Source organism: Eimeria tenella, genomic scaffold, assembly GCF_000499545.2.
Source record: "Eimeria tenella Houghton genomic scaffold, Eth_scaff83, whole genome shotgun sequence".
Taxonomy (NCBI): Eukaryota; Apicomplexa; class Conoidasida; order Eucoccidiorida; family Eimeriidae; genus Eimeria; species Eimeria tenella.
The window spans coordinates 70,895-90,021 of record NW_013543459.1 but is presented as its reverse complement, the minus strand read 5'-3'; the positions used below and the strand labels follow the sequence as shown (position 1 = coordinate 90,021).

The window sequence follows — 19,127 nt, the reverse complement described above, 5'->3', positions numbered from 1 at the left end:
TGATTATCAAAGGACTCTCCTTCGGTTCAGGGGCTCGCCAAATGAAGCTTGCAAACTCGCAGCATGCTGCTGCCTTGCATGTGGTTTCATTTGTGGTAATCATTCCCGTGCATCTGCAGCCACTGCTTGCGATTTATTGAATTCGCCATGCAGTTTTGCTGGCACTTGCTGTAGTAGATGAAGAAGGCTGTTGTTGTGGCAATCGCCGTTTTTGAAGTTGTGGTATCTGTTGCGTTATCGGTGTAGCACGGAAGTGCCTTCGAAAAGTTGCTGTTGTGGTAAGTGTGATGCTGGTGATACGTAGAGCCGGGAACCACAGCAAACAACGCTTCGTGAACGATGGATTATTCACGAAAAGATTTTAAAAGTGACTCGTAAATGGGAAGCTTCGCCGCGCGAAGCGCGTGGAGAGTGTGGAAGGTGCACTACTGATAAATAGCTCGCGGCGTCTGGGGGAACTGCAGGTGAACCATCGCCCCAGCGAAGTATCTGAGCGTTAATCATGGGAAAATTCCTCTGTGCTGCCGCGCTTCATATTGACCATGCATATACTTTTCGATGGCTTCAGCTAACAGCGAGCCGTGAGGCGAGAGAAACCGCTGGATACTAGGCTGAACGACGCTAGTTCGACACCTGCAACGAGGAATTTAGATTTGTCTCTGGCCTAAATTGGATGTTTGATCGATTTCCTGAGAGCGTTGAGTATCAACGTTATTCATTTTGGAGATCTTTAGTAATAAAGTGGTTTAGCAGGAATTCCAAACTGGCCCCCCGGTCACCATAGGCCTTACTACTACTCCCGGGTTCTCTGCGTCCTGTGTCTGCAATACATGCTTGGACCGGAAATATAAAACAGCAACAATATGACTTTGTGACATGAAGTTGTATGTTTGATAGTAGTGTCACATAGCACTGGCGCCATGGCCAAATTAGACATGGCCCAACACGGCAGTGATTCGCTCCCTTCCGACGAAATTATATTAAGTTCATAAACCTAGTACGCTTTGAACCTACATTAATAACGAGATTACTCCTACATTAGTAGGGATGTTTCTAGTCCAAAGTTGATTTTTCGCAGTTTATTCACGAATTCACTAGCAAAGTTTCTGGACACAAACAATGAGAAAAACAATAAATCAAATACACATAATAGAGAAAGGACTGTTAAATTCTTTATTCTATACTAATGGTGATGTAGCTTTACTTTGAAAACAATATAAATGACAAAACAATTAATTTATTATATTTTTATTATATACTTATGTGGACCAACCGACGAATAATGTACGCAAGCTTCGCAGTGCGTCGTCAACTGAAGATAGCTTATTTTTTGTTGTAAACAGTACACCCACGGGCACACACATGCACAGGCACACACACATCCACACACACACACACACTGAGCATGACATTCACGATTATTATTTTGCTTAGTAACAAGCTTTTACAGCCTAAATGGTACAATTTGTGGTACTTGGGCTATTCAAGGGTGGGTTGGCCTCTATATGCTTCAAGACAAACCTGAGGCCTCCGCTTGCTGCACTAACGGCAGCGCGCAAGTGTCCCAAAAGCACTCCCCGTGCAGTGTTTTGCGCAGATCCACGGAATAAAGTTTTTGATGAGGCTTCTGAGGTGTGCTGTTAAGACTGGTCTTGTGCTCATGTTCCGGTCTAGTGCACCTTCGGTGTAAGCTCAACTGGACCAGCGCTGCAGATGTCGAATAACTGGAAGGATTAGCAGCTGACGTAAAATGCCCTACGTAATAGTCTGGAAGGCATCAGAAAAAATAGTCTGAATAATAAGTCTAGCCAGTACTGCTCGCATTCCTTGTAGCAACGTACAACAACTTGTGTTCTTACGTTCCTATAGTAAGAAATCACCCCCACTATAGCTGCACAAACGTAATATCCCTAGCGGGATACCAGTGAGTACTCTTAGGAAGTTGCTGGCTGTAGAGCTGCTGCTGTTTTTGCAGGAAACGCATGCAGCGTTTCCTGGTGAAGACAAGAGGAAAAACGCAGGAAAATGCCGGATGCTGACAGACCAACAGAACGGAGGCAGCGGCGTTTGCTAAAGATCAGCCAAAGCCTAACGTCAGTATGAGCTGTGGAGTTGGCACAAGAGCCTACAACGGCGCATCCTGTCAGAAAAAAAACATCGACAAATTCTTCCTTAGGGCATGAAAGTCTCTTGAATGCAAAGCGCTATGGTGGGTACCTGCGCATGTAGGAGAATGAACTCAAGACGATCATTAGGAGCAACGTGTGAACAGTCGTGCCTCATCAAAGCTCAACTGTATCTCCGTCTCCCTGTCCCTATGTTCTTATTCCGTCTAAGGATGTACCAATGTCTAAGATTACGCTTCCAGGAAGCAACAGCCTCAAATATAATACACTTACATCAGAATGTTACTTTATGCAAATGGGCAAATAATGAAAAGACAGCAGATGCTTTCCGCTGCTTTGCCTTTAGGCTGCTATCTCTGTTTCGGGGGGATTGCATGCGGAGAACAAGGAACTGTCAACGACCCCAGTAGTTCAGGAGATATATAAGCTGACATTTTTTGTCAGGCTTTCAAATATCTGTAACTCACTCAGATGCCCTCAAGCAAAATGTATGCACCTGCACCTGATATGGGGCCATAACTGCGCAAAGGATGATACTGCCTTGCAAATGCTAATCTCCATTACGAGTGAAATATCAAAAGTTGAAATTTGCATCTGTTTTTACTACCCCTCGCTTGCAGCAAAGGGGAATGACGGTGCAGCTGCTACGTGCACCCTGCGTGATTGCTCCGTTTTTGCCAGCTCTAAGGCACGAAACCACGTACAGCAGTGCTCTGGAGGTAGCCTGCTGCGCGGGAAAACCGCTTTAAGCTGGTCACACGTACTACTGACCAAAAGTCAACCAGTTCAGCCGCCATGTTGGACACACCATTCCTTACCAAGCTTAGAAATGGTTTCGGCAGGAGTCCTGCGAAGCGTCAATGGTCTCACAACACTCCTCGGGAAAGCGGTCGTAACTGCAGATGACCTTCACATGCATAGTCAGCACAATCAATACTTCGTGCGCAACGACTGGAACAGACAGGGTCAGTAGATGTGTGATTCAGCGCTTTACGTTGCTCAAAGCTGCTGCAGCGTCCACCGGAAGAAAGCCTGAAGATATGTACGAGCTGGCTTTTCGACAGTTACTTACAAGCCAAATTCGTGCTCTCGTCGCGCGAGCAGCTTCCCACTACATAAAAAGCATCTTGAAATGACAGTTCTACGCTAGCTACTTTCGTGGCATCTTGAAAATCTGCTTTCTGTCCCTTTGGATCCATGTGAGCCTAACCCTTCGTAGCTTAGCCGCACTCTGCGCATCAACTGAATCCTGTTTCACGATTTCCTGAAGAAAAGCTATGTCGTGATTTCGTGAAATGCGTAAATTGCAGTTCGGTTCACTGTATGTTCCAACTAACAACAAAAAATAGTCGTGCTCTAAACAGCAACCCAGTTACAGGTTTAACGCATGTGTGAGGCTGCTGGCAAAAGACACTCTATGGTTGGATACTTAGCAGTTGGAGAGCTCCCACTACCAGGAAGCTCTGCAATCACTGAAAACCGAGACAAGCACAAATTCGCACCAATACGCAGAATGCATGCATATTATGTGAGAACGCCTACATTTGTGGAGGCCGGCACGCGTGGATACACAGTTGAGGCAGGCAACGCAGAACTCCCGTACCACAATAGAGAACCGCCAAACCGCCCGGCTAATCATTTGGCTCAGTTTATCCAAGGCGCAATAACAAGAAGAAAACGTGCGTGCAGCCAAAATATAACAGAGCTTGCAGAGAGTGTCTGGTCTTTGAGCCAGTCTAATTCCTCTGCTCGGCTCCTGGTTGGAGGAAGAGTCACAATCTGTGGATTGCAGTTTTCCAGCCATAGGCCAAAAAACTGTAAATAAACAAGTGTTTCAACCACACATGATACCATGAAGAACCTGATTGAGACGTACCTGGTCAGCAGTATGCTGTGTTAATATTGTAGGGCTCACAGTATGATTGAGCTGCGCAGCTGGTTCTGGGTTTCGTCGGTGCCGGGTAGAAAAACATTTCTAGTGTGTTTGTGCCCCAGTTACTCTACACTAGGCGTCATTGCGACAAAAGCAAGTCGCTTAACGGTGATCATGAGGAGCTCTATATTGCGCGTCGTCCGCTCTCCACGGATCCCACGGGGAACTACGAAAACACCCTGGCGAGTAATCCGAGCAGAACAACTTTCGCTTGATCTCGATTATTTGTTCTTCTGAAGGTTCACTGCCTCTTTTGTACAAGCTGAGAGCCTCTTCTAGCTGCTTTGCCAAAAAGTACAAAAATTCGTTCTTGCCACGCATTATTTCTGGAGGATCCCGGGTATACGTCGTCGGCACGTAGCGGATAATTTTGTCCCACAAGCTTTCCAGTTGCGAATGGCTCCCTACTATCGCCAATACTGAATGAACTGTATTGAAAACTAGAAACCGACGTCCTAGGGCTCTTACAGCCATAGAAGGCCTCAGCATAGCAGCTGAGCTCCTCATTGTGGTAAGCGCGCGAACCGCCAGTTCTGCTGTAGTAAAAATGAGCAAATTTGCATCTGCAGCGTGCAGTACAGGGAGTGAAAGGATACTCCTGACGACTTTGAGACGATTAACAATGGGCTGATCTCTAAACAAACAAAACTTCATATGACTCACGAGCTGGCCTGGCTTAACCTTCGGACCTAGAGTGGGGAGCCGAATAAATGGGTGCTTGGTATTGGGATCTCTTGCCCCCGCTGGCACTAGAAGAGGCCTGGTTTCTGCGTTTGGTGTTGAGGTCCCTTCACCTGCATGGTTTGAAGCTTCTACTGAGGCTGGGGCCAAAGTTTTAGCCTCAGCGGTCACCGGATGCTCAGGCTGTGTATTATGCCCTAGTGCGCCTAAAGGCTGCTTAATAGGAAGGACATGTGTTGTAAGGGGTACTGCTGCAGGCGCCAGATTCAAGGAAGGCAGATCCACCAGTAGTGGCTGCGCCGCAGCTGGTCCTGGTTGTGAGAACCCGATATTTAAGAATTGAGGGCTTGATTCCCCCGCAAGCAAGACAAAGTGCGGGCCTGCTGTCGTGCAGCCTGCTAAAAGTGGCGATGAAGTATATGCCGCCCAGAGTGGCTGTACAGCCTCTGCCGGCGTCTGCAAATATTGAACATGACCTGCAGGAAATGACACTCCAGGAGGACAACTTTCATCAACACCCATTTCCCTGCTCTCTAGCCGCTGTTCATCAGACCCAGAGCCAGAATATGTTAGGTTTAACCCAGAAACATCTATACCGAGCATAAAGGGCGCCGGTCCACTTAGAACAGGGGCGTGCAGATTGGTCGACACTTGCATGCTGCCTTCCCCCAGAATCCCTTCTTTAGGCATGGTACTGTTCTCGGTAGACGATGCATTCGTCTCCTTGTCGACTGTGTGGCTTTCTGGGGAGCTCCTCGTTTGTAGGTCAACCCATCTCGCTTTTTGAGTTTCTCCTTCTGTGACGCAAGCAGAATTTGCCTCTGGCCCTTCAGCATCTGCAAAAGAAGGTGGCGAGGAAGAAGGCTGAGCGACGGATTGGAAAACAATTGTTTCCATTTGCGAACGGGGATCATGAGATGCTGGAGCTGACCCTGCAGAAAGACCACTTCCATATTCAAGTATTTCTCCGCTCTCCAGTTGCTCCACACCTATTTCAGGGCTAGGGTAGGCTGGATTCCAAGCGTAATTATCCAGATCACGCATAGACGGTGCCTGGTTGCCTACAAAAGGTGAGTACAGATTAGTCGAGACTTGCACGCTGCCTGCCTGCAAGTTCTCTTCTTCTGATTTGGAAGTGCTGCCAGCCATCAACGGTGATGTCTTATTCGCACCGTCGGTTGCGCGCGCTGTTGGTGGGGCCCAGCCTCCGACTTCAGAACAAAGCCATGCCAGTTCCTCTGGCCCAAGAGAAGTCAAATCACCTTCCACGTAAAACGGGTTCTGCGAGCGCCGAAATCTCCCATGGCTACCGTGATCTGCAAGGAGACGTATTGCCGCGCCCTCATTCACTGTGTTCCATTGTGTTTTCTGGCAGTGCGAAAGCAACACAGAAAAGCCTACAAGGTAAGCGAGTATCAGCCATACTGAGACGCGGGAGGCTTTGGTTTCCTTCTTGTGCGGCCTTGCAGAAACGCCACGTGCATCTTTCGAGCTAAGCGCGGTCTCGTCAACACAATGTTGCTTTTCTGCGTGAGCGCGTCCATCAGAAGGCTCGCATGGGCTATCGTTTAGATATAGCTCGGGGTCTACCCTAGATGCCATATCCATCTTTGTGAACATGGTTTGGGGCCCAGCAGAAAGAAGCTTCCTCTGCATACGCTTGGCTTAACGAAATTTGCGGCTTAGGATCATGCATCTCTGAGCATCGTGTGTAAATTGCGAAGGCGTCAACCTGAGGAGATGAGGAATGGGAAGCTGATACGAAATCGACGAACGTTCACAGAATGCTTTTCACGCATTCAAAAGCTCAATATTTTGAACTGTTTTAGCTAATGATTGCACTTGCTATCCGCGTAGCCTTTTCGGATTTGCGTCACGGTGGCCCGTCACAGATCCTCTGCAATGGCATCCACCGCTACCGTTGCATCAACTCATCTCAGCCGTTTAGCTTATCTCTGATCATGGAGGAAGTGTGTTATATTTCTGTTTTATCTTGTGCGACAAGAACAGATTTTGCTATTTCATGTTGAAGGCTCTCGCGGACCGTGTCTCCACTTCATGACGTGGCCCCATCCATGATTCTAGATCACTGCACAGGTTCTGCTGTCTGCGATCCGGAAATTCCATGCAGATCCAAGACCATCTTGTCATTAGGTAACGTGATACACTCAAACAAATTATTTTTTAAACGTATTCGGCTGCTGGTCTCTTCGTTTGGGAACGACAGTTTGTAGCAACCGCGGCCATTTGGGACATTGAAAGGAATAGAAGGCTAGGACCACTGTCAAAGCACTTTGTATCACTACCCTACCTGTATAGCAGAAAAGGACCTGCCAGATGCAGTTCTGGACCACCATTTACCTTAATCAATTTCTAGTGTACTGCCGCCGCTAGAAAAATTCGAGTGGTTCAGGCTGTTTAAATGGCACGGGCGTTGCGCGTGTATGTTTTCTTTTGCAGCTGTCTTCCATAGAACTTTTGTCCTTTTCTTCTGCGTAGGGTATGAATTTCGGTAGTGCGGACTTCAATATCTAAAGATATTGCACTTTTCAGAGGGAACTGTGGGTGTCTGGCGGGACATTTATTGGGCTTCTGCAGGCCACCGTATGCGGTGCCTGCAACTACTACAGCCTTTTCGGGGGCATGATCGACCAAGACGCAGCTGGTATATGGAGTTCCGTAGATTTGTTGGTCGAAGTTCCTGACCAGCTTATTTGTGACCTCTCCCTCCACATTCACTTGGCTTCATGGGCTCCCCGCCACTAGTTAACTTCCTTTAGGGAGCAATATTTTGGTTCCTGTCAGTGTATAGTTGGCTGGCAGCTTTGCTCTGCCTTCAGATGATCTAAGTTATGCTCTATGCACTCAAACCACTTGCTTTGCTGCTGCTCCAGTTACAGCCTACTGTAGTGCGCAGGCACTACAATAGCGCTCGCAGCTAGCCAGCCACGGTAGCTAGCTGGTGGCCTAAAAGAGGTCAGCAAGCCTGAAAGAGGTCAGGACGCAGAATGAGCGCAGAAACTTCTTAATAGTAACGAAGTAAGGCAATTTTTCACCAGGATAGCAGGTGTAAACGAGACGTGTCTGTGAATACCTAAGATTGGAGCTGGCGGTCAAGGAAGCAAAAACTATGATTGGGGACTTTCTAAGAAAGTTCTATTTAAAGCTCGAAAGATAAGGCTTATTGATTATTTGGTATTGCTTTATGAGATATGAGTCGAATGCAGAGGATCTGTCAGACGGACGCCCTAGTCGTGGGCCAGATAGTAACGTAGTAGCAGCAGAGAACGTTTTGTGCTACAGCCTCAGTCTCTGTAGTGCACAGGCACTACAATAGGGCTTGCTGGTGACCTATAGAAGGTAGCTAGCTAGCGACCTACAAGGGGTCGCAACACTGGAGGAGGACAGGACCCTCTTACTAGGATCAAAGTAAGGCAATTTGTCTGCGAATTAACGTGCATACACTAGAGGTGCCTGAAAATGCGTGGAGACTGTGGCTGGCGATAGCGCCGGCACCAGTGCAGGCTTCCTCCAGGAGGCGAGCACCCCGAGTGGGGCGAATTGAACAACAACAGATTTTGGAAGCTTAAGAATAACTGCATTTCGGTATATATAGGCTACTGTTTCAGGGAAACGGGCCAACGTTAGGTGCTGATCATAGGCCCTGCTCGAGGGGCAGGTAGCAGCGTAATCGCAGCAGTAGGCGCTGTGCACTACATTTGAGGGCTGTTCCGGGAATGAAATCTCTGTTCTTTCCTGACTTGGAAGTAGAAATACTATGTTTTAATAACTCACGTCTAGAAATCTTCGCTCGGGAAGGGATGCATGTCCGCAACGGACGCGTTATCGGCCCCACACCGCAGGAGACTTCTACAATGTCAGTGAACAAAATGACGAGCGGGACGCCTGCCCATCATCGCCATGCGACTCCAAAGCCCACCGCGGCAGAGCGGCCGCATGGGCATAAGGAGGCGCCCCCGCAGGTGATACCTATGACCAATGTTATGCCAGGAGACAGTCCCTTCGTCACGTGGGACGGATTCCAGTCCGCTATGAGTGTGATAAGGACTGTTATAGGGGGGACCGTGGAATCCGGCGCAATGAATCCCATACTACCAGAAAACGGCAGCACTATGCAGGCCTTTCTGCTGCGCATCGAGCGCCGGTACACCCAGATGGGATTGGAACCGCGCGAGTGGGGAAATGCACTTATTGACCCCCTTGTGGGCCCGACTCGAACGTATCTACGGAGAACTATCGACCTAAGCGACTGGGCGACAGTACAGCGCAGGCTTTTGGAGCGATTTGACAAAACAATGTCGCAGAGTCAATTGTTAACGGAGTTGGCTAAAGTACGGTGGAATGGTAACCCGAAGGAATACACGGACCGGTTTGCGGCTGTAGCGGAGCGTGGTTTGGGTGCTGCCCCCGACGAACTCGCTGACCTCCATCTTCTTATAACCAATAACGGACAGGTGAAATATCAGACGTGGGAACAAGCGGCGACAGCCGCAGCACGGCTCTACGAGCCCAGGCAGAGTGTGCTGGAACTCCGAGAAAGGACCAGTCGAGCCATTAGGGCTGCTATTCAAGCTAATGGACCCCGTCGGTGCCAGAAAATTGAAAATCGACCTGGGGAAACCCACGCGAACTGCTTTGAGTGTCAGGGTCGCGGACATCCGGCACGTGTCTGCCCCAGCAAAGGGGAACGTACCAAACGTCCGGAGGAAATATGCAAGAAGTGTGGCGGTGTGGAAGACTATGCTCGGGACTGTCCTACGTATGAACGAGGCCGGCCCGAGCCGGCGGACAAGAGCAGTGGGGAGCCCACCCGTCCTAGCACTGAGAAGACGGAATAATTAAACGTGAGGGCCTAGGCGTGGTTGGAGACGAGCGTTCTAGGCCGCGTAGCCATGGCAAAGGGATGATGTGTGCGGTAGCGACAGGCCCTAATGCCATTCCAGTCTCCCTTGAGTGGGGAAACCAACTCCTCAGCACTGTGGAAAGAACTAACACAAGCGATGGGCACGCGGAAGGGACTCAGCCGCTTTCGGAAACGCGGTGGGAGTCTGGGTCGGCGTCGATCCTGAGTGAAGAGGCTCCAGAAGCGACGACGGATAGCAGCAGAAAGTCTGCAGAGGCAACAGAAGACGGCTATAGGTCAGACGCAACAGTGATTATGCTACACTGGTGGAGGGAGACTTGCACGAAAGAGTCTTACGACAAAGGGGGAGCGTTGTGTTGTATGGGTGCGACGGCAGTACTTCGCGTTGAGCTCGCAGGGAGTCCTTGTGAGGAACTCTTGGACACTGGGGCTTCGAGAAGTTTGATCAGTCCTAAAGCAGTCGAACGAGTGCACCTGAAGGTGCGGAGACTTCCAGAAGAGCATAGGTTCACCGTAGCTACATGTGAACAATTACGCATTGATCGGGTTGTGACAAGATTGACGATGCGGTGCGGACATGCACATTTTTCCGGGGACATTTTAGTGGGACCCGTCCCCTATGACTTAGTCTTGGGTTTGGATTGGCTGACGGAACACAAGGTGGCCTGGTATTTTCAGTCTGACAAACTCCGAGCCTATGTGAATGGCCAGTGGTGCGAGTTACCGGTCGTTCAGACTGGAGGAGCAAAGCTGCAGGGTGACAGTCCCACCGTAGTCCACCCAAGGACCCCAGAAGAGCAAGCATATGAGGTATTGGCCAAACAAGTGGCGGGTATGTCAGCCGAAGAGGCAACTATATTCCTACGCCCGCCTCCGAGGAGGTATAAGTCCCACACGAAGACTAAGGCGAAGGCTCGGATAACGTCGCTCGTTCGTCAGGCGGCGGCTGACACAAAGAATCTCAGGGCTCCATTGCACGGTTTGCATCTCATACTGGCTTTGCCCGAAGCCGGTTCGGCGGTGCCCCTAGGGCTCTCGGATGAATGGCAAGGCGCGCTTTGTTGCGCGTTAATTGGGAATCAACCCACGTCCTCCGGCTGGCGTAGTCCTTTGGCCTCAACCGCCTCGGCGGCAGCGGAGAGTGACGAGGAGTCTCCCTGGCCTATGGCAGGACTCGAGCACACTCTGTTCGGCGAGTGGATAAATTCGACAGGGGCGCAGGATATTCCTTGTCAGATTGCCCAGGTGTTGCAGGAGTATCGAGCGGTTTTTCCAGATAACTTACCTAAGGGATTACCGCCAAAGCCTTCATGATCACCATATTCTACTTGTGCCTGGAAAACTGCCAGCGAAATCTGCAATATACCGTATGACCCCAGATCAGCTCACATTCCACAAACAGGAGATAGCTAAATTATCGGACAGTGGTTGGATCGGACCGATCTATTCGCCTGTTTGCTCTCCTACGATCATGGTAGACAAACGTGATGATGGCTCCGGGGAGCGGAAGATGCGTATGGTTGTCAATTACCACGCTCTAAATGCCCTTACGATAGCCCCTGATTTTCCACAACCTCCCATTCAAACCATTCTAGAGATGCTGGGAGGCGCCAAGTATTTTTCCACTTTGGATCTTGAAGCAGGATTCCACCAAATACGTATGGCCAAGGAAGACCGGTGGATGACGGCTTTCTGGTCCGTTCTCGGACTATTCGAGTGCCGAGTAATGCCCTTCGGCCTTAAGGGTGGTCCCGCTACGTTCCAGGCCAACATTAATGCCTATCTACAACCTTTATTGGGACAGGGCATTACTGCGTACCTAGATGATGTACTTATCTATAGTTCCGATCTCTCCGGGCACGTTTCTCTCCTGTGACAAGTCCTAAGCATTTTTCTTAGGCATCAGTTCTACCCAAAATTCCGCAAATGCAAGTTTGCGGGGCAAACAATTACATATTTGGGTTATACCATTTCTGCTGCGGGGATCAAACTTGCAGAAGATAAAAAAATCGAAGCCATCCGGCATTGGCCAGAGGTGCTGGAGAACGAAACGCAAGTGCGCCAGTTCCTTGGCACCATAAATTACTGTCGCATGTTCATGGGACCGGACTATGCAGACGTTGCCCGGCCGCTGGTTGATCTTACGCGTAAAGACGTTAGTTTCGAATGGACAGAGCTTCACACGCAAGCGGTGCGGCAGCTCAAACAGCGCTTAGTCGACTTCACTACATTACAAGTCCCTGACACCACGAAACCCTTCGAGTTATACACAGATGCCTCTGGTTATGCGATCGGAGCAGTTCAGTTCTGGAACAAGACGGCAAGCCCATCGGCTTCCTCAGCCAAGTCATGAACCCCACGCAACAGAGATACGCCAAGAGTTCCCGATCTACGACCGGGAACTCTTGGCGTTGGTCATGGCACTGGACAAGTGGTCGTACTTGCTCCGTGTTTCCAAGGTAACGGCTTCCACTGATCATCAAGCTCTCACCCATCTCCAACGACTCCAACCATCGAAGCCTCTGCGCGGACGCACCGCCCGGTGGCTAGACTTTCTTGCGGAGTTCCCGGATTTGCATATCACTTATGTTCAAGGAGCGCGGAATCAAGTTGCTGATGCCTTGTCTCGCCGTCCCGGTCTTCCTGACACCTGCTCGCACGACACACCATCGGTAGCACTGATGCTTGCAATAGGACAAGCGAGCGCGGCTCCTTGCTCTCGTGGTCGGCCTGCCAACTACAGGGAGCTCGCCGGAACTCGTTCGCGATGACCTAGACGACGCAACCTGCCGTCCGCACCTTCACCTGCGCCGCCGGAACCCAACCCAGAGGCGGAAGATCCTGCACTCACAACGAAGACACCAGCTGACCCTCCTGATGTGCGCCAATGGCTGCAAGCTTACTCGAAGTGTCCTGTTTTTCGCGTTCCCTACAAAGCCGCAGCAAACCAACCAGGGGAAGCTCTGCGAATCGAGTTTTGTAATAGCCAGTTCACCTTTCGCTACGTAGAGCCTTACCTGCACGTCCGCGTTCGTGGACTGTGGCGCATCTGCGTCCCACAATTCCCTGAGTTCCTTACTCAAGTTATGCATTCACATCACGACCATGTCACAGCCGCCCATCGAGGCCAGAAGAAGACCTTTGCGGCTCTCAGCAAGCACTACTACTGGCCAGGAATGCGCCGCTACACTGCTGCTTATGCAGAGTCATGCACTCACTGTCGAGCGTCAAAGTTCCTTAACCAGAAGCCTGCAGGACTTCTTCAACAGTTGCTCATCCCTTCTCGTCGGTGGGCGGACGTGAGTCTCGATTTCATCACAGATCTTCTCCTTACAACGACAGGGCACGACTCGATTCTTGTCATGGTCGATTCCCTCAGCAAGATGGCTCATTTCGTTCCTGCAAAGAAGTCATTCACAGCAGCAGACACCGTGGAGCTTCTCGCAGGCCGTCTTATCCGCTATCACGGTTTTCCAGAGGTGCTCACATCGGATCGCGACCCCCGTTTCCAGTCGGATCTTCGGAACCAACTCTGTCGCCGCTTTAACATCAAACGGTGCATCTCCTTGTCCTACCATCCCCAAAGTGATGGCCAAACAGAACGGGTTAACCGCACACTGGAGCAGATGCTTCGTAACTAAATCAAATTCTGACGAACGTGAGTGGGAGCGTTTGCTTCCAGCCTTGGAACTTGCTTAAAACACAACATGTCATTCATCCACTGAGCTCTCTCCCTTCGAGGTCATGATTGGCGAAAACCCGTTGACTGCTGCGAACCTTGATATCGTAGGCGCGTTAGCTCCTACGCTCACTCCTCCGATGGCTAAGCTTTTCCAGCAGCTCTGCGACAGAGCACAGAGACACACCCTGAAAGCAAAGTGGCAGCAGAAGCACTACACAGACACAAAGCGCTGAGCAGTGGAGTATGCAGTGGGAGACAAGGTCTGGCTCAGCAGGAAGCACCTACCGCCTTTCCGCGGCTGCCCTAAGTTCGAGCCCCGTTACCACGGACCCTTCGAAGTCATCGAACGCATAGGAACTGTCGCTTACGATCTCGCTCTGCCTCCCACCTATGAATGCCATAACGTTTTCCACGTTTCGCAGTTAGTTCCCGACTGCCCCGGCCCTCCCGCTTTGGTTCCCTCGGCAGCCGACGCCGCCTGGCCTCCTATCCTCGATGCAGTAGTCAATCCCACAGAGGAATACGAAGCTGACTATATTGTGGACCAACGCGGCTCGGGAGATGCAGCCCAGCACCTCGTGAAGTGGCGCGGGACCCCTGAAGATCAAGCCACATGGGAGCCAGCTCACCACCTTACAGGCTGCCCGGCGTTGCTTCGCACTTGGCGCCGCCGCCAACGAAGACGTCTTCAGGCTCGAAACAACATTGGTCCTTCCGAGACGTAGAGGTATGGGTCCGTCACATTCCACCGCCTGTAGCACGGGCATCCCTCAATGAGGAGGGGGGGAGGGAGCGCTGCGCACCGCGTGCGCTCACGGCGTTAGCTTTAGAAGAGCACAGAGAATGAAAAGGCAAAAAATAATGTGTTTTGGGGTAGGTCTCTTCAGTCCGGCAAGGGGGGAAGTTGTAGTGCACAGGCACTACAATAGGGCTTGCAGGTGACCTATAGAAGATAGCTAGCTAGCGAACAAGGGGTCGCAACACTGGAGGAGGACAGGACCCTCTTACTAGGATCAAAGTAAGGCAATTTGTCTGCGAATTAACGTGCATACACTAGAGGTGCCTGAAAATGCGTGGAGACTGTGGCTGGCGATAGCGCCGGCACCAGTTCAGGCCTCCTCCCCACAGGGCCTAGGAGGCGAGAACCCCGAGTGGGGGGGATTTTCAAGACAACAGATTTTGGAAAACTAAAAATAACGGGATTTCGTTACATTTGGGTTACTGTTTCAGGGAAACGGGCCAACGTTAGGTGCTGATCATAGGCCCCTGCTCGGGGGGGCAGGTAGCAGCGTAGTCGCAGCAGTAGGCGCTGTGCACTACAGTAGACGCCGTAGAGAACGCAGTACACTACACGTTCTGTTGAAAAGCAGATCGTTACAAATAACGCATTTGTGGAAACCTGTACCTGCACCGAATTACATTCTACGTAGATGCATGGGAGTTATGCATGAAGCCGTTGAAGGGCGAAGCAAGCAGTTTCAGACTCAAAGTAAAGCCAGAGCTCTGAAGTAAACGCAAGGTATCTTGCATGTCACGTTCTATCTAGTGGAAAGAAGCCGCTTTGCTCGCAAGACCAACAAAAGGCTTGGCGGCGTCAATTCAGTCGGGCACTGTACCGTCATCCAGTCACTACAGCGCCTGCTGCTGCGACTACGCTGCTACCTGTCCCCTCGAGCAGGGGCCTATGATCAGCACCTAACGTTGGCCCGTTTCACTGAAATAGTAGCCCAAACGTAACGAAATACCGTTATTTTTAGTTTTCCAAAATCTGTTATCTTGAAAATCCCCCCCACTCGGGGTTCTCGCCTCCTAGGCCCTGTGTGGACTGGTGCCGGCGCTATCGCCAGCCCCAGTCTCCACGTATTTACGGGCACCTCTAGTGTATGCATGTTAATTCCCAGACAAGTTGCCTTACTTTGATCCTAGTAAGAGGGTCCTGTCCTCCTCCAGTGTTGCGGCCTCTTGTAGGTCGCTAGCTAGCTATCTTCTATAGGTCACCAACAAACCCTATTGTAGTGCCTGTGCACTACAACTTAGGTCGATAGTTCGTCTTAGGCACATCCACTAAGCTAGAGCCAGGCTCACAAGGTGGTCAATGAGTGCGCTCCCCCAGCCGTGAGGATCCAATCCCATCAGGGTGTACCGTCGTTCGATGCCCAGGAAAAAGGCCTGCACAGTGCTGCCGTCTTCAGGAATTATGGGAAACACTGTGCTCCATTCCCCGGACCCGCCTATAAAATTTCTTATCATAGTCGTCGCGGAGTGGAATTGGTCCCACGTGCCGTATGGACTGTTCGCCGGCATGCCGGTAACATTAGTTATAGTTGCAACCTGTGGGGGCGCCTCCTTATGTCCATGAGGCCGCTCTGCCACGGCGGGTTTTGGAGTAGACGCAGCGCTTACCAAGCTAATATATCTAGGTGTGAATCATTTAGACAAACTGTTTCTACTCTCCGGTCCAAAAACAAAAAACGTTTCAACACCGGAGCAACCCCCACATGTCGTGCACGCCGCCTTCTGCTGCGACTGCGCTGCTACCTGGCCCACGAATAGGACGCCCTTTGAAAAGCCTTCTAGTTTCGACGCATCTCTCACGGAACAAATACCAAATTATCAATAAGAGCAATCAACTTTCAAGTCCTTAAGCCGATTTTTCTTAAAGTTTCCCCACTCAGGGCTCTTGCCTTCTTGGCTCTGTAAGACAGTGACCCACACCAGTGCCGGGACCATCGCTAGCCCCAGACTTCGGATATTCACAGACGTCTAGCTTACACATGCTGATTTGCTGACAAATTGCCTTACTTTGCTACTAGTAGGAAGTTTCCGCTCTCCTTCAGCGTCTGAACCTCTCACATGTCACCCGCTAGCTACCCTCTTAAGGTCACCAGCAAGCCCTCTTGTAGTGCCTGCGCACTACACTCTGGGAGCCAGGTGGGTGCCACGTCGTACAAGGCAAAGCAGTTACCCTGAAGCTATTGGATGGTTACGGTATCTGAACATAATTTTAGCGAGCGCTTTTCTTGATGATGTATGCTCAATTGGTTCAATTAGTATGGTCTCAATTATATATTCCCTAATCTTATAAAATAAGAGCTGACCACAAACATACCTATCTTCTCGCCACTTTTTGGCCAACACTTGACCTTTTGAACCAGCCTGGGATCATAAAATTCGGCCAGGAACCGTTCTATTTGAAATATGGCACGCGAAAGGATTCAGTGTCCAGTACATCGCCTCGCTGGCCGGTCGTCGCTGGTAACTTGCTTCAGGTAACTCTGTTGGTGAGCTGTGAAGACGAGAAGCTAAAATTCTGTAAACCAGGGAGCTTAAGCTTAGAAATCAACTACAAACTGGGAAAGGCATGAGTGGCATCTTCGTTAAGGTAAAGTTCTGTCGAGGCAGCTACAGCATGACTTCCGAGGCACAATGCATAAAACGGAGCGAAAATTTTCAAAGGCTACGTCCTGTGGTAGCAGTGGCCAAGTCGAAGATAGAGTTCAATACACTTTGTGCTCTCTTCTTCAAGCAATGCTGGAAGCAATTATACTGGAAAACAGGCTCAATTCAGTGTTTAGTCTGCTTCCGCTGAAAGTTTGGCTCTCAATAATGCTTTATTGAGAGAGGTTTCCTCTATGTCTTCGTCATGCGTGGCCTTTCCAAACGCTAACATCTCTTGGAGCACCTGGAGACTCCCCTCTTGAAAGCTTAAGCTTTGGCAAGACATGAAAATTTTATCCTTGAGTTTGGTTATCTCAAGTCGATTTGATGTCAGGAGAAGGTAACTACACATTTGACGCATCTGTATGCTCAAATTCGTATTATCTCTGTTTCTCAAGTAAAGTTGCGAAGGACTGCAACCTGTAAAGTCTCCTTTTAATTTTGCCCTCCAGATTTAGTGCAAAATATTCTCACAACTACAATACGCCGCGCTTCCTGGCAGCCACAGCTTCAACTTCTTCGGCCGCACATTTAAGGACGAGGTAGAATGCCACTGAGTCTAAGAAAAAGACTCTAGAATACCAGAAAAACGGTAGGTCAAGCCCTGTGTTTGCGTAGGATATGTGGACGCTTTCTCTAGGGATGGATGGCAGCCTTTTCTCATGACGGCCTTTTCTTAGCAGCCTGATGAAACTCGCAGGTCCACTACTGACTAGGTTATTAGATGCTGAGGGAAAATTGATGACAGGGAGTCCGCGCAGCGTGTACTAAGCTCCTCAGTATCAACGTAGAAAGTAACACAATATAAATAGTAGAATTGGTCGTCTGTGGGATTCTAGTGCAAATGCATCCTGGCTATCGGTTCTACCTGCACTCAAACACTGAGGTGAGGGCTCAGGGCTTGAATTTTGTTGACATATTCTTGAATGAAGCTTCCCAGTGTCCGTGTCTTTACAGCGAACCGTGGTTAGTTGGTTCGGGGCACTGAAAGCTATCCATTCCTGCGTATGCACGAAATCTCTGAGGCCAGAGGTGATCGTCGAAAGTAATATCCGCCCCACCCAATGCATAGTTAAATAAAGAACAGCTATTTAAAGCGGGTGGCCCACACTGCCTTCTGCTCGTGTCGATGTGTACATTACTCGCAGTCTTTTTACTGTGCAAGGCTCTCCCCTAGTCAATATTTTGCTAGCTTTGCACTGTGAAAAATTGTTTCGGAGAGCGTGCAAAGAGATTTCGAGGACACGAGTCTAAAGGAAACGTATCGAGAATACGTTCATTGCTGTCACACGGAGAGCTCTTAACCGCCGCTGTGGGACGTCTCCTCTAGCTCATGAACACATCTTGGTTGCGTTAGCAAAATGACCGTGCTAATATTCACTCAATCTTTTGATTACAGTGCAATGGCTCCAGAAGTGGACTAGACGAAACAATACATTGGGCGAGGCAGTGACGGGGCAAAGCGAGAGACCCGCATGCCGATTTGCCAGGAACAACACTGCTCGCGATAAAAGAAACAGTGAAACCAAGACACTAAACCTACCAAATGCCGCGATATGATGAAATCCACTATACGTAAAACTCACGACGAGAAAAGCATAGATTCACTGCGTCAAACTTGATATCATGAGGCGGGAAGCCCCGTCTTCCCAATAGCAGAACCAATGACACCGAGTACTCAGCTATATAGGCCTGATAGTGATGTACGACTCAACTCTTATTGAAATTATTCCCACATAAATGCATGTTCAACGAAAATATTGGGCGATTTGCCCGCCTTGGCAACCATCAGCCCTGAGCTTGGAGGCAAGTACTCGAAGAACCGCCGGAGATTGCGGTTTTGCATATCTGATGAGCTTGGCGAGCCAGCATGCCAGCAAAGGATTCGGGAACCACACTCCCGGTGACTTCTTTGGTGGCTCGTGTCGCTGCAGCTGCTTTGAGCTCCTTAGTCCTTGTCTTGTTGCCACGCCATTCATCGGGGGAAGCTACATCCACAGAGATAGGAATCTGCCTTTTGCAGCTCCCACTATTGCAGCAACTTGTGTCATTCATTGCTCGTGAGGGGACTGCACGGGTAGCAGCACGCTGCTCAGCAACACCTGGAGGGAAACAACACACGCAAGCTGAGTTGCGCTTAGAGCAACAAAGCTCATTTAACCTCTCGTATTTGTCATTATTTGCATGCTTTTGCGTTTCTCTGTTTTTAGTTCCGGTTTGGCTTTTCGTCCTTTGTCCCGATTTTGGTGGGTTCTCACCTAACCAGCAGCAGATCATTAATGCCTACCGCCTTGCTGCAGCCGTCTTTGCCTTTGCCGGTCTGGTCGATGCGGCGGCAGAAGTTTTGTCTGTACGGTGCTTGCTACTCCAGTCCCTGGGGGC

General features: G+C 50.0%; 1 protein-coding gene across 1 annotated transcript, besides 1 other annotated feature; it reads right to left on the bottom strand.

The window, feature by feature from the left end:
- Positions 1-4,161: 4,161 nt before the first annotated feature.
- Positions 4,162-6,360, bottom strand: ETH_00025895 (uncharacterized protein; the record flags this gene model as incomplete). Its single annotated transcript, XM_013378410.1, has 1 exon — positions 4,162-6,360. The coding sequence occupies one exon, from the start codon at positions 6,358-6,360 to the stop codon at positions 4,162-4,164; it is 2,199 nt and encodes a 732-aa protein (XP_013233864.1).
- Positions 6,361-8,470: 2,110 nt separating this feature from the next.
- Positions 8,471-14,209: a repeat region.
- Between the last annotated feature and the right edge of the window lie 4,918 nt (positions 14,210-19,127).